At 43.1% G+C, this 12,770-nt stretch overlaps 1 protein-coding gene across 2 annotated transcripts in view; it reads left to right on the top strand.

Moving 5' to 3' along the window:
- The window catches only part of LOC121571409 (sorting nexin-27), a 62,241-nt gene that overhangs the window by 19,459 nt on the left and 30,012 nt on the right, over positions 1–12,770 (top strand). For both annotated transcript variants that reach the window (XM_041882838.2, XM_041882839.2), the window contains exons 3-8: positions 4,502–4,694; positions 6,902–6,966; positions 7,052–7,156; positions 10,162–10,240; positions 10,565–10,728; positions 12,562–12,651. In XM_041882838.2, coding sequence (XP_041738772.1) covers positions 4,502–4,694; positions 6,902–6,966; positions 7,052–7,156; positions 10,162–10,240; positions 10,565–10,728; positions 12,562–12,651 — 696 coding nt within the window. The remainder of the gene's footprint in view (positions 1–4,501; positions 4,695–6,901; positions 6,967–7,051; positions 7,157–10,161; positions 10,241–10,564; positions 10,729–12,561; positions 12,652–12,770) is intronic.

Below are 12,770 nucleotides of genomic sequence, written 5' to 3'. Positions count from 1 at the left end.
AGTCGCCCAGTAAACTACATTTTTCGTATGTTTCGGGTAGCCTTCCACAAGCTTCCCACAATAAGTTGGGTGAATTTTGGCCCATTCCTCCTGACAGAGCTGGTGTAACTGAGTCAGGTTTGTAGGCCTCCTTGCTCGCACATGCTTTTTCAGTTCTGCCCACAAATGTTCCATAGGATTGAGGTCAGGCTTTGTGATGGCCACTCCAATACCTTCACTTTGTTGTCCTTAAGCCATTTTGCCACAACTTTGAAAGTATGCTTGGGGTCATTGTCCATTTGGAAGACCCATTTGCGACCAAGCTTTAACTTCCTGACTGATGTCTTGAGATGTTGCTTCAATATATCCACATCATTTTCCTTCCTCATGATGCCATCTATTTTGTGAAGTGCACCAGTCCCTCCTGCAGCACAGCACCCCCACAGCATGATGCTGCCACCCCCGTGCTTCACGGTTGGGAATGGTGTTCTTCGGCTTGCAAGTTACCCCCTTTTTCCTCCAAACATAACAATGGTCATTATGGCCAAACAGTTCTATTTTTGTTTCATCAGACCAGAGGACATTTCTCCAAAAAGTACGATCTTTGTCCCCATGTGCAGTTGCAAACTGTAGTCTGGCGGTTTTGGAGCAGTAGCATCTTCCTTGAAGAGCGGCCTTTCAGGTTATGTCGATATAGGACTCGTTTTACTGTGGATATAGATACTTTTGTACCTGTTTCTTCCAACATCTTCACAAAGGTCCTTTGCTGTTGTTCTGGGATTGATTTGCACTTTTCGCAACAAAGTACGTTCATCTCTAGGAGACAGAACGCATCTCCTTCCTGAGCGGTATGACGGCTGCGTGGTCCCATGGTGTTTATACTTGCGTACTATTGTTTGTACAGATGAACGTGTTACCTTCAGGCGTTTGGAAATTGCTCCCAAGGATGAGCCAGACTTGTGGAGGTCTACAATTTTTTTTCTGAGGTCTTGGCTGATTTCTTTTGATTTTACCATGATGTCAAGCAAAGAGGCACTGAGTTTGAAGGTAGGCCTTGAAATACATCCACAGGTACACCTCAAATTGACTCTAATGATGTCAGTTAGCCTATCAGAAGCTTCTAAAGCCATGACATCATTTTCTGGAATTTTCCAAGCTGTTTAAAGGCACAGTCAACTTAGTGTATGTAAACTTCTGACCCACTGGAATTGTGATACAGTGAATTATAAGTGAAATAATCTGTCTGTAAACAATTGTTGGAAAAATTACTTGTGTCATGCACAACGTAGATGTCCTAACCGACTTGCCAAAACTATAGTTTGTTAACAAGAAATTTGTGGAGTGGTTGAAAAACGAGTTTTAATGACTCCAACCTAAGTGTATGTAAAATTCCGACTTCAACTGTATTAAGATAACATGATGGCAGAATTGGATTTGTATTTACTTTTTATATATTTTTACTGCTAGCCAGAGGCACACTCCAACACTCAGACACCATTTACAAATGAAGCATTTATGTTTAGTGAGTCCGCCATATCTGAGGCAGTAAGGATGACCAGGGAGGTTCTCTTGATAAGTGCGTGAATTGAAAATGTTTTCTGTCTTGTTAAGCATTCGAAATGTAACGAGTACTTTTGGCTGTGAGGGGAAAATGTATGGAGTGAAAAGTAATTATTTTCTTTAGGAATATAGTAAAGTAAAAGTTGTCATAAAGTACAGATGCCCCCCAAAAAACATTTTTTACTTAAGTACTTTGTTTTCACATGCGATTGCACAGTGGTGTAGAGTTTTGATTGGCCACTATTTAAAAGAGGATCTCAGCTTTCTCGTGCTGCTATATTTATTGCTCAATTCTTAAAATTAAGCACATTAATCCGCTTTACTGGCATACATAGGCGCCACGTGAGTTTCAAGTTTGGGGAAGCTAATATTCACCATAAAAATGCACCTTTTTATATACTGAAAAAATATAAATGCAACAATTTCAAAGGCTGTAACGTAACAGAATGTGGAAAAAGTCAAGGGGTCTGAATACTTTACGAATGCACTGTGTATGTATTTCTAAAAACAGGTTTTTAGAAATTGTTCAGACCCTTTACTCAGTACTTTGTTGAAGCACCTTTGGCAGCGATTACAGCCTCGAGTCTTCTTGGGTATGACGCTACAAGCTTGGCACATCTGTATTTGGAGTTTCTCCCATTCTTCTCTGCAGATCCTCTCAAGCTCTGTCATGTTGGATGGGGAGCATCGCTGCACAGCTATTTTCAGGTCTCTGCAGAGATGTTCGATCGGTTTCAAGTCTGGGCCACTCAAGGACATTCAAAGACTTGTCCCGAAGCCACTCCTGCGTTCTCTTGGCTGTGTACTTAGGTTCGTTGTCCTGTTGGAAGGTGAACCTTCGCCCTAGTCTGGAGCAGGTTTTCATCAAGGATCTCTCTGTACTTGGCTCCATTCATCTTTCCCTAGATCCTGACTAGTCTCCCAGTCCCTGCCGCTGAAAAACATCCCCACAGCATGATGCTGCCATCACCATATTTCACCGTAGGGATGGTGCCAGGTTTCCTCCAGACGTGATTTACATTTTTACATTTTTAGTCATTTAGCAGACGCTCTTATCCAGAGCGACTTACAGGAGCAATTAGGGTTAAGTGCCTTGCTCAAGGGCACATCGACAGCTTTTTCACCTAGTCGGCTCGGGGATTAGAACCAGCGACCTTTCGGTTACTGGCACAACGCTCTTACCCACTAAGCTACCTGCCGCCCTGTGATGCTTGGCATTCAGGCCAAAGAGTTCAATCTTGGTTTCATCAGACCAGAGAATCTTGTTTCTCATGGTCTGAGAGCCTTTAGGTGCCTTTTGACAAACTCCAAGCAGGCTGTCATGTGCCTTTTTACTGAGGAGTGGCTTCCTTCTGGCCACTCTACCATAAAGGCCTGATTGGTGGGGTGCTGCAGAGATGGTTGTCCTTCTGGACAGTTCTCCCATCTCCACAGAGTAACTCTGGAGTTACCTCCCTAACCAAGGCCCTTCTGCCCCGATTGCGCAGTTTGGCCGAGCGGCCAGCTCTAGGAGTCTTGGTTGTTCCAAACTTCTTCCATTTAAGAATGGAGGCCGCTGTGTAATTGGGGACCTTCAATGCTTGTGGAGAAGTACAGATCAGGGTTGGGTTATAAAAAAATATCAGAAACTTTGAACATCCCACAGAGCACCATTTAAATCCATTATTAAAAAATTAATCAGAGAGGCAACAAAGAGACCAAAGATAACCCTGAAGGAGCTGCAAAGCTCCACAGCGGAGATTGGAGTATCTGTCCATAGGACCACTTTTAGCCATACACTCCACAGAGCTGGCCTTTATGGAGGAGTGGCCAGAAAAAGCCATTGCTTAAAGAAAAAAATAAGCAAACATGTTTGGTGTTCGCCAAATGGCATGTGGGAGACTCCCCAAACATATGGAAGAAGGTACTCTGGTCAGATGAGACCAAAATTGAGCTTTTTGGCCATCAAGGAAAACGCTATTTCTGGCGCAAACCCAACACCTCTCATCACCCCGAGAACTCCATCCCCACAGTGAAGCATGGTGGTGGCAGCATCATGCTGTGGGGATGTTTTTCATTGGCAGGGACTGGGAAACTGGTCAGAATTGAAGGAATGATGGATGGCGCTAAATACAGGGAAATTCTTGAGGGAAACCTGTTTCAGCCATCCAGAAATTTGAGACTGGGACGGAGGTTCACCTTCCAGCAGGACAATGACCCTAAGCATACTGCTAAAGCAACATTAGTGGATTAAGGGGAAACATTTAAATGTCTTGGAATGGCCTAGTCAAAGCCCAGACCTCAATCCAATTGAGAATCTGTTGTATGACTTAAAGATTGCTGTACACCAGCGGAACCCATTTAACTTGAAGGAGCTGGAGCACTTTTGCCTTGAAGAATGGGCAAAAATCCCAGTGGCTCGATGTGCCAAGCTTATAGAGACATACCCCAAGAGACTTGCAGCTGTAATTGCTGCAAAAGGTGACACTACAAAGTATTGACTTTGGGGGGGTGAATAGTTATGCACGCTCAAGTTTTCCGTTTTTTTGTCTTATTTCTTGTTTGTTTCACAATAAAAAATGTTGCATCTTCAAAGTGGTAGGCATGTTGTGTAAATCAAATGATACAAACCCCAATAAAATCCATTTGAATTCCAGGTTGTAAGGCAACAAAATAGGAAAAATGCCAAGGGGGGTGAATACTTTCGCAAGCCACTGTATAGGGGATTGGAAAGGATGCTGACAATTACATTGATGGAAGCTACAATCTATCTGCAATATTAAAGCTGATCTACCAGGCACACTGGTGCTCCCAAATTAAAAGTCCAGGTCGCACAGCAAAATATTTAGGAGCATATGCAACCAAAATGGTCGCACTTTAGAGCCCTGTGTACATGTCTCATCTTTTACAAGTGAATACTGTGCATCATTTCCCAGTTTTCTGTCATTGCGCCTTCCCACTCACCTCGGTCTGTCCCCTACAGGTGTACAATGTGTACATTTCGGGCAGGCAGCTGTGCTCCAAGCGCTACCGGGAGTTTGCTATCCTGAACCAGAACCTGAAGAGGGAGTTTGCCAGTTACACCTTCCCCAAGATCCCAGGGAAGTGGCCCTTCTCCCTGTCTGAGCAGCAGCTGGACACACGCCGCAGGGGCCTGGAGGAGTACCTGGAGAGAGGTGAGCGAGAGGAGAAGGAAGCAAAGGTAGAGAATGAGGTAGAAAAGAGTAGAGCATACCTGTAGGGAATTGAGGAGAGGTAAATAAGGAAAATACTCACAGAAGGTTCAGGATGGCAACCTCAATTCCCTTCAATAATTTGCAATGCTGACATGCAGATAGTGCCTATAGCTCCAACACCACAGGCATCATATTACACATACAGTGGGGGAAAAAAGTATTTAGTCAGCCACCAATTGTGCAAGTTCTTCCACTTAAAAAGATGAGAGAGGCCTGTAATTTTCATCATAGGTACACGTCAACTATGACAGACAAATTGAGGAAAAAATTCCAGAAAATCACATTGTAGGATTTTTAATGAATTTATTTGCAAATTATGGTGGAAAATAAGTATTTGGTCACCTACAAACAAGCAAGATTTCTGGCTCTCACAGACCTGTAACTTCTTCTTTAAGAGGCTCCTCTGTCCTCCACTCGTTACCTGTATTAATGGCACCTGTTTGAACTTGTTATCAGTATAAAAGACACCTGTCCACAACCTCAAACAGTCACACTCCAAACTCCACTATGGCCAAGACCAAAGAGCTGTCAAAGGACACCAGAAACAAAATTGTAGACCTGCACCAGGCTGGGAAGACTGAATCTGCAATAGGTAAGCAGCTTGGTTTGAAGAAATCAACTGTGGGAGCAATTATTAGGAAATGGAAGACATACAAGACCACTGATAATCTCCCTCGATCTGGGGCTCCACGCAAGATCTCACCCCGTGGGGTCAAAATGATCACAAGAACAGTGAGCAAAAATCCCAGAACCACACGGGGGGACCTAGTGAATGACCTACAGAGAGCTGGGACCAAAGTAACAAAGCCTACCATCAGTAACACACTACGCCGCCAGGGACTCAAATCCTGCAGTGCCAGACGTGTCCCCCTGCTTAAGCCAGTACATGTCCAGGCCCGTCTGAAGTTTGCTAGAGTGCATTTGGATGATCCAGAAGAGGATTGGGAGAATGTCATATGGTCAGATGAAACCAAAATAGAACTTTTTGGTAAAAACTCAACTTGTCGTGTTTGGAGGACAAAGAATGCTGAGTTGCATCCAAAGAACACCATACCTACTGTGAAGCATGGGGGTGGAAACATCATGCTTTGGGGCTGTTTTTCTGCAAAGGGACCAGGACGACTGATCTGTGTAAAGCAAAGAATGAATGGGGCCATGTATCGTGAGATTTTGAGTGAAAACCTCCTTCCATCAGGAAGGGCATTGAAGATGAAACGTGGCTGGGTCTTTCAGCATGACAATGATCCCAAACACACCGCCCGGGCAATGAACGAGTGGCTTCGTAAGAAGCATTTCAAGGTCCTGGAGTGGCCTAGCCAGTCTCCAGATCTCAACCCCATAGAAAATCTTTGGAGGGAGTTGAAAGTCTGTGTTGCCCAGCGACAGCCCCAAAACATCACTGCTCTAGAGGAGATCTACATGGAGGAATGGGCCAAAATACCAGCAACAGTGTGTGAAAACCTTGTGAAGACTTACAGAAAACGTTTGACCTGTGTCATTGCCAACAAAGGGTATATAACAAAGTATTGAGAAACTTTTGTTATTGACCAAATACTTATTTTCCACCATAATTTGCAAATAAATTCATAAAAAACCTACAATGTGATTTTCTGGATTTTTTTTCCTCATTTTGTCTGTCATAGTTGACGTGTACCTATGATGAAAATTACAGGCCTCTCTCATCTTTTTAAGTGGGAGAACTTGCACAATTGGTGGCTGACTAAATACTTTTTTCCCCCACTGTAGATGTATTTTTTTACATATATATTACTATTATTAAGTTCTATTTAATTCTGTGGTATTAGACCCCTTCCATATGTCAGTGTTGGAGGAGATGAAAAACAGCACGTGCCTTATTTTTGGAATGCCTGTGTGAGTTCATTGGAGGAACAAGTAGCACAGAAATCTGAGCGTTTGGAGAAGTGAGAAACCACGTATGCTGTAATGCAGTGTGTCGAATTCCGAGATGGAGAGCTATCTCCTGCAGACAGATAGCAAATCATTGGAATACTTGTGGAATGCCCTGGAATGTGTATGTACCGCTAATATAACTGCAGTACACATTTTGTCGAACTTCAAAGTGTCCACGTGAATGCCAATATGGTAAGATTACCTTTTGTTCTCTATCTTATTTTCTCCTTCTGTAGTTTGTTCAGTACGGGTGATTGGGGAGAGTGACATCATGCAGGAATTCCTTTCTGAATCAGATGAGGTACGTTTGTGCGGACAGTTTCCGTAGCAGCAGGAGAGCATCTTAAAACAAACCGATACTCACCCTTCCTTTCTCTGTTTGTCAGAATTACAATGGAGTTTCAGACGTGGAGCTGCGGATAGCCCTGCCAGACAAGACCACCATCTCTGTCAGAGTGCGCAAGAACAGCACGACCGACCAAGTCTACCAGGTATAGAACCATTTATAGAGCAGTTCCTCACTTGTTGTCCTAGAGGCAGGGCTCTAAAGTGTGACCATTTTGGTTGTATATGCTCCTAAATATTTTGCTGTGTGACCTGACATTTTATTTGGTCCTCTGTAGCTCAATTGGTAGAGCATGGCGCTTGTAACGCCAGGATAGTGGGTTCGATCCCCGGGACCACCCATACGTAAAAATGTATGCGCACATGACTGTAAGTCGCTTTGGATAACAGCGTCTGCTAAATGGCATATTATTATTATTTTGGGAGCACCGGGGCACCTAGATAATAATTGTTGTAATGATTAGGCTTCGCTGTACCGTTGTTACCGAGTACCCTAGAGAAATTGATCTCGTCCTAGAAAACTCATTGAACTAGCCTATTATTCAAGCCATTATTGGAGGGACACCACAAAGCACGAACAAGGCAGAGAGGGAGAGGAGTTGGCAGCCACCGATGGTACCACTGGACACCGGTGCTATGGTGCGTGCATTTTTCCAGCTCTCAAAACATACTGCTAATAAAGTTAACAAAGCATTACCTAGTTTAGCTAGCTACTGTTATGAATAGCTACAGTGCCTTCAGAAAGTATTCACACCCCTTGACTTTTTCCACATTTTGTTGTTACAGCCTGAATTAAAAAATATATAATTGACCTTTTGTGTCACTGGCCTACACACAATACCCCATAATGTAAGTGGGATTATGTTTTGTTTTTTACAGTGAGGGAAAAAAGTATTTGATCCCCTGCTGATTTTGTACGTTTGCCCACTGACAAAGAAATGATCAGTCTATAATTTTAATGGTAGGTTTATTTGAACAGTGAGAGACAGAATAACAACAAAAAAATCCAGAAAAACGCATGTCAAAAAGGTTATAAATTGATTTGCATTTTAATGAGGGAAATATGTATTTGACCCCCTCTGCAAAACATGACTTAGTACTTGGTGGCAAAACCCTTGTTGGCAATCACAGAGGTCAGACGTTTCTTGTAGTTGGCCACCAGGTTTGCACACATCTCAGGAGGGATTTTGTCCCACTCCTCTTTGCAGATCTTCTCCAAGTCATTAAGGTTTTGAGGCTGACGTTTGGCAACTCGAACCTTCAGCTCCCTCCACAGATTTTCTATGGGATTAAGGTCTGGAGACTGGCTAGGCCACTCCAGGACCTTAATGTGCTTCTTCTTGAGCCACTCCTTTGTTGCCTTGGCCTTGTGTTTTGGGTCATTGTCATGCTGGAATACCCATCCACGACCCATTTTCAATGCCCTGGCTGAGGGAAGGAGGTTCTCACCCAAGATTTGACGGTACATGGCCCCGTCCATCGTCCCTTTGATGCGGTGAAGTTGTCCTGTCCCCTTAGCAGAAAAACACCCCCAAAGCATAATGTTTCCACCTCCATGTTTGACGGTGGGGATGGTGTTCTTGGGGTCATAGGCAGCATTCCTCCTCCTCCAAACACGGCGAGTTGAGTTGATGCCAAAGAGCTCAATTTTGGTCTCATCTGACCACAACACTTTCACCCAGTTCTCCTCTGAATCATTCAGATGTTCATTGGCAAACTTCAGACGGGCCTGTATATGTGCTTTCTTGAGAAGGGGGACCTTGCGGGCGCTGCAGGATTTCAGTCCTTTACGGCGTAGTGTGTTACCAATTGTTTTCTTGGTGACTATGGTCCCAGCTGCCTTGAGATCATTGACAAGATCCTCCCGTGTAGTTCTGGGCTGATTCCTCACCGTTCTCATGATCATTGCAACTCCACGAGGTGAGATCTTGCATGGAGCCCAAGGCCGAGGGAGATTGACAGTTATTTTGTGTTTCTTCCATTTGCGAATAATCACACCAACTGTTGTCACCTTCTCACCAAGCTGCTTGGCGATGGTCTTGTAGCCCATTCCAGCCTTGTGTAGGTCTACAATCTTGTCCCTGACATCCTTGGAGAGCTCTTTGGTCTTGGCCATGGTGGAGAGTTTGGAATCTGATTGATTGATTGATTGCTTCTGTGGACAGGTGTCTTTTATACAGGTAACAAGCTGAGATTAGGAGCACTCAGTTTAAGAGTGTGCTCCTAATCTCAGCTCAATACCTGTATAAAAGACACCTGGGAGCCAGAAATCTTTCTGATTGAGAGGGGGTCAAATACTTATTTCCCTCATTAAAATGCAAATCAATTTATAACATTTTTCACATGCGTTTTTCTGGATTTTTTTTTTGTTATTCTGTCTCTCACTGTTCAAATAAACCTACCATTAAAATTATAGACTGATCATTTCTTTGTCAGTCTATGATTTTTATTTTATTTAGAGCCCTGCCTAGAGGGCAACAGTGTTTGCTGGCTTTCGTTACACCCCAGCGCTGCAATACCTGGGGCCTGCTGGGCCTGTATTCACAAAGCATCTTAAAGTAGGTGTGCTGATCTAGGATCAGGTCCCCCCTGTCTTATTAATTATGATAGAAAAGGCTAAACTGATCCTAGATCAGCATTCTTACTCTAAGACACTATGTAAATATGGGCTCTGTTCAGGAGGATGTAACATTACAGAACATAGAAATTGTACTAAATATATGATTGCTGTGTCAGATATGATAGGGAATCATCAGCTCTTCATTCCATTTATTTGCAACATTCAGTACACCACTGACTACACCCCTGATATAATCAATTTCTATATTATTAATAATAATAATAGTACGTTTTGTTTTTTAAGCGCTTTTCAAGATGGCAGCAGGATAAAAAGCAATACAATCACACATTAAAAGAAGTATATAAAAGTACACTAAACAGGATCGATTAGCCATGGAGATATTCATCAAGACCCTGGTTAGTTGAATCATCAGTTGGGTTAATGCTGGGCTGGGACAAAGGCTTGCACTCCCAGGACCAGAGTGTATAACACTAGATCAATATCAATGCATGGCTCTTATGTGACTGAATGGTGCTTAAATATCAATAACTGATAGGCTTCCACTGTGTTTTCCCTCTCTCCATTCCCCAGGCTTTAGTGATGAAAGTTGGTATGGACAGCATCATGGCCAGCTACTTTGCCCTCTTTGAAGTCATCAACCACTCCTTTGGTAAGACCATCCATCCATCCATCCATTCATCTGTTTATTCATTCATTCTTTTGTAGTCCACAGCTACTCCATGTACCGACCCATTTACCTTACACCTTTACTCTTCTGATCAGTACAGTTGCATCTCGGTGGTCTAAAGTGGCTTCCTCACCCTGTCTCCTTCCATTCAACTGCACCGATCTGAAACGAGTGGAAGGAGACGAGGAAGCGAAACCTCTCTAGTCTATTGAGATGCACCCTCCAGTCAGTTTGTAGACAACTATATTGTTTTAGGGGTATGGAAGTAACTAGACTGCCCCTCTCCTCTTCACCTGCTTTCCCTAGTGCGAAAACTGGCTCCCAACGAGTTCCCCCACAAGCTGTATGTGCAGAACTACACGTCGGCCGTGCCGGGCACCTGCCTGGCCCTCCGCAAGTGGCTTTTCACCTCTCAGGAGGAGGAGCTGCTCAGGGACAACACGCTGGCCGTCCACTACTGCTTCCACCAGGTAAGGGCTCCCTTTTGATTGTCGCTCCAACTATCTTTTACACATACAGTACCAGTCAGTTTGGACTCATTCAAGGGTTTTTCTTTATTTTTACTATTTTCTACATTGTAGAATAATAGTGAAGACATCAAAACTATGAAATCACACATCTCCCCTAACTGTAAGTCGCTCTTGATAAGAGCGTCTGCTAAATGATTTAAATGTAAATGTAAACAGTTGATGTTGATCTGTCTGTTACTTGAACTCTGTGAAGTATTTATTTGGGCTGCAATCTGCGGTGCAGTTAACTCTAATGAATGTATTATCTGCAGCAGAGGTAACTCTGGGTCTTCCTTTGCTGTGGCGGTCCTCATGAGAACCAGTTTCATAATAGCGGTTGATGGTTTTGTGACTGCACTTGAAGAAACTTTCCAAGTTCTTGACATTTTCCGGATTGACTGACCTTCATGTCTTAAAGTAAAGATTGGCTGTCGTTTCTCTTTGCTTATTTGAGCTGTTCTTGCCATAATATGGAGTTGGTCTTTTACCAAATAGGGCTATCTTCTGTATACCCCCCTACCTTGTCACAACACAACTGATTGGCTCAAACGCATTAAGAAGGAAAGAAATTCCACAAATTAATTGAAATGCATTCCAGATGACTACCTCATGAAGCTGGTTGAGAGAATGCCAAGAGTGTGCAAAGCTGTCATCAAGGAAAAGGGTGGCTACTTTGAAGAATCTCAATTTGTTTAACACTTTTTTAGTCAATATATGATTCCATATGTGTTATTTCATAGTTTTGATGTCTTCACTATTATTTGACAATGTAGAAAATAGTAAAAATAAAGAAAAACCCTGGAATGAGTAGGTGTCCAAACTTTTGACTGGTACTGTAAATATATCTACTCATTCCAGGGTTTTTCTTTATTTTTACTATTTTCTACAGTCGAAATAACACATGGAATCATGTAGTAACCCAAAAAGTGTTAAACACTTCTTTCTGTAATGAAAAGAGCTATAAAAGTTGAATCAATTATTATTACCTGGGTTACTGTATTCAGGGCCTAAAAGGAACTTTTTGGTCTACCAGCCACTCAGATGTTTTTTTACCAGCCAAAATACTTTTAATCAAACTGTCAGATGAGACAAAATATTCAGCTGCCCCTTTAAGTGCGGGGGGTTCCCATGGTAACGGGGCCACTCAAGTTGTGTCAAGTGTGTGTCTGAGATTTGGGATCTGATTAGGCTGAAGCAGCAGACTCAGTTGAAGCAGAAGACTCAAACTAACATTGAAATACAACCGAGCTTGTGAACAAAACCAATGTAAATAGCCAAGAAAGCTACCCAGCCAGGGAGTGTTGCTGCGTGAGGTGGGATATAGGATTTGTATTTCTTTGTGCATTTAGCAGCTACTGTATGAAACGAAACAGCAGAAATACTTTAAAAACATCTACTGCAGCATTTTCTTGCTAGAAAATCGCAACTCGCACATGTGCTCATACTTGACTTTTGTGACTCTATTTGTATTCGTTATGCGAATGTAATGCTCGCAGTTTAGAGCCCTTCAAGTTGGCTGGTGAAAGCCAACGTGGCTGGTGAAAGACATTCTTACCCGCCAATACCTAAATCTATCCGCATTTGGCAGGTGTTAATTTTATGCTCTGCTGTATTACTGGTCCTGAGTCAGTGGTAGGCTACTGTACAATACTGATCCGTGGTCTGTTCCAATGAGATTACCGCCCACTACTTCCACATCTGCGTCCCAGTGCCACTGCTCTGAGGTCAGTGCTAGATTAGATGAAATGTGGTCTCTAACAAAGCCCCTTTCTCACTATCTCTCTGTCTGCTAAGGCATTGGATGACGTGAAGAAGGGATTCATCAAAACAGAAGACAATTCTTACCAGCTGACGAAACTGGCAGAGCAGCGCAAGATGGCCATGGTTAGTCCCTTTTCTATTCTCTTCCATTGCAAGTGGTCCTCTGTAGCTCAGTTGGTAGAGCACGGGTTCCGTACGTCAAATGTATGCACGCATGACTAAGCCGCTTTCGATTAAAGCGT

The sequence above is a fragment of the Coregonus clupeaformis genome, chromosome 8, assembly GCF_020615455.1.
Source record: "Coregonus clupeaformis isolate EN_2021a chromosome 8, ASM2061545v1, whole genome shotgun sequence".
Taxonomy (NCBI): domain Eukaryota; kingdom Metazoa; phylum Chordata; class Actinopteri; order Salmoniformes; family Salmonidae; genus Coregonus; species Coregonus clupeaformis.
The sequence above is the reverse complement of the archived record's forward strand: the minus strand, read 5'-3'. Positions and strand labels throughout refer to the sequence as shown.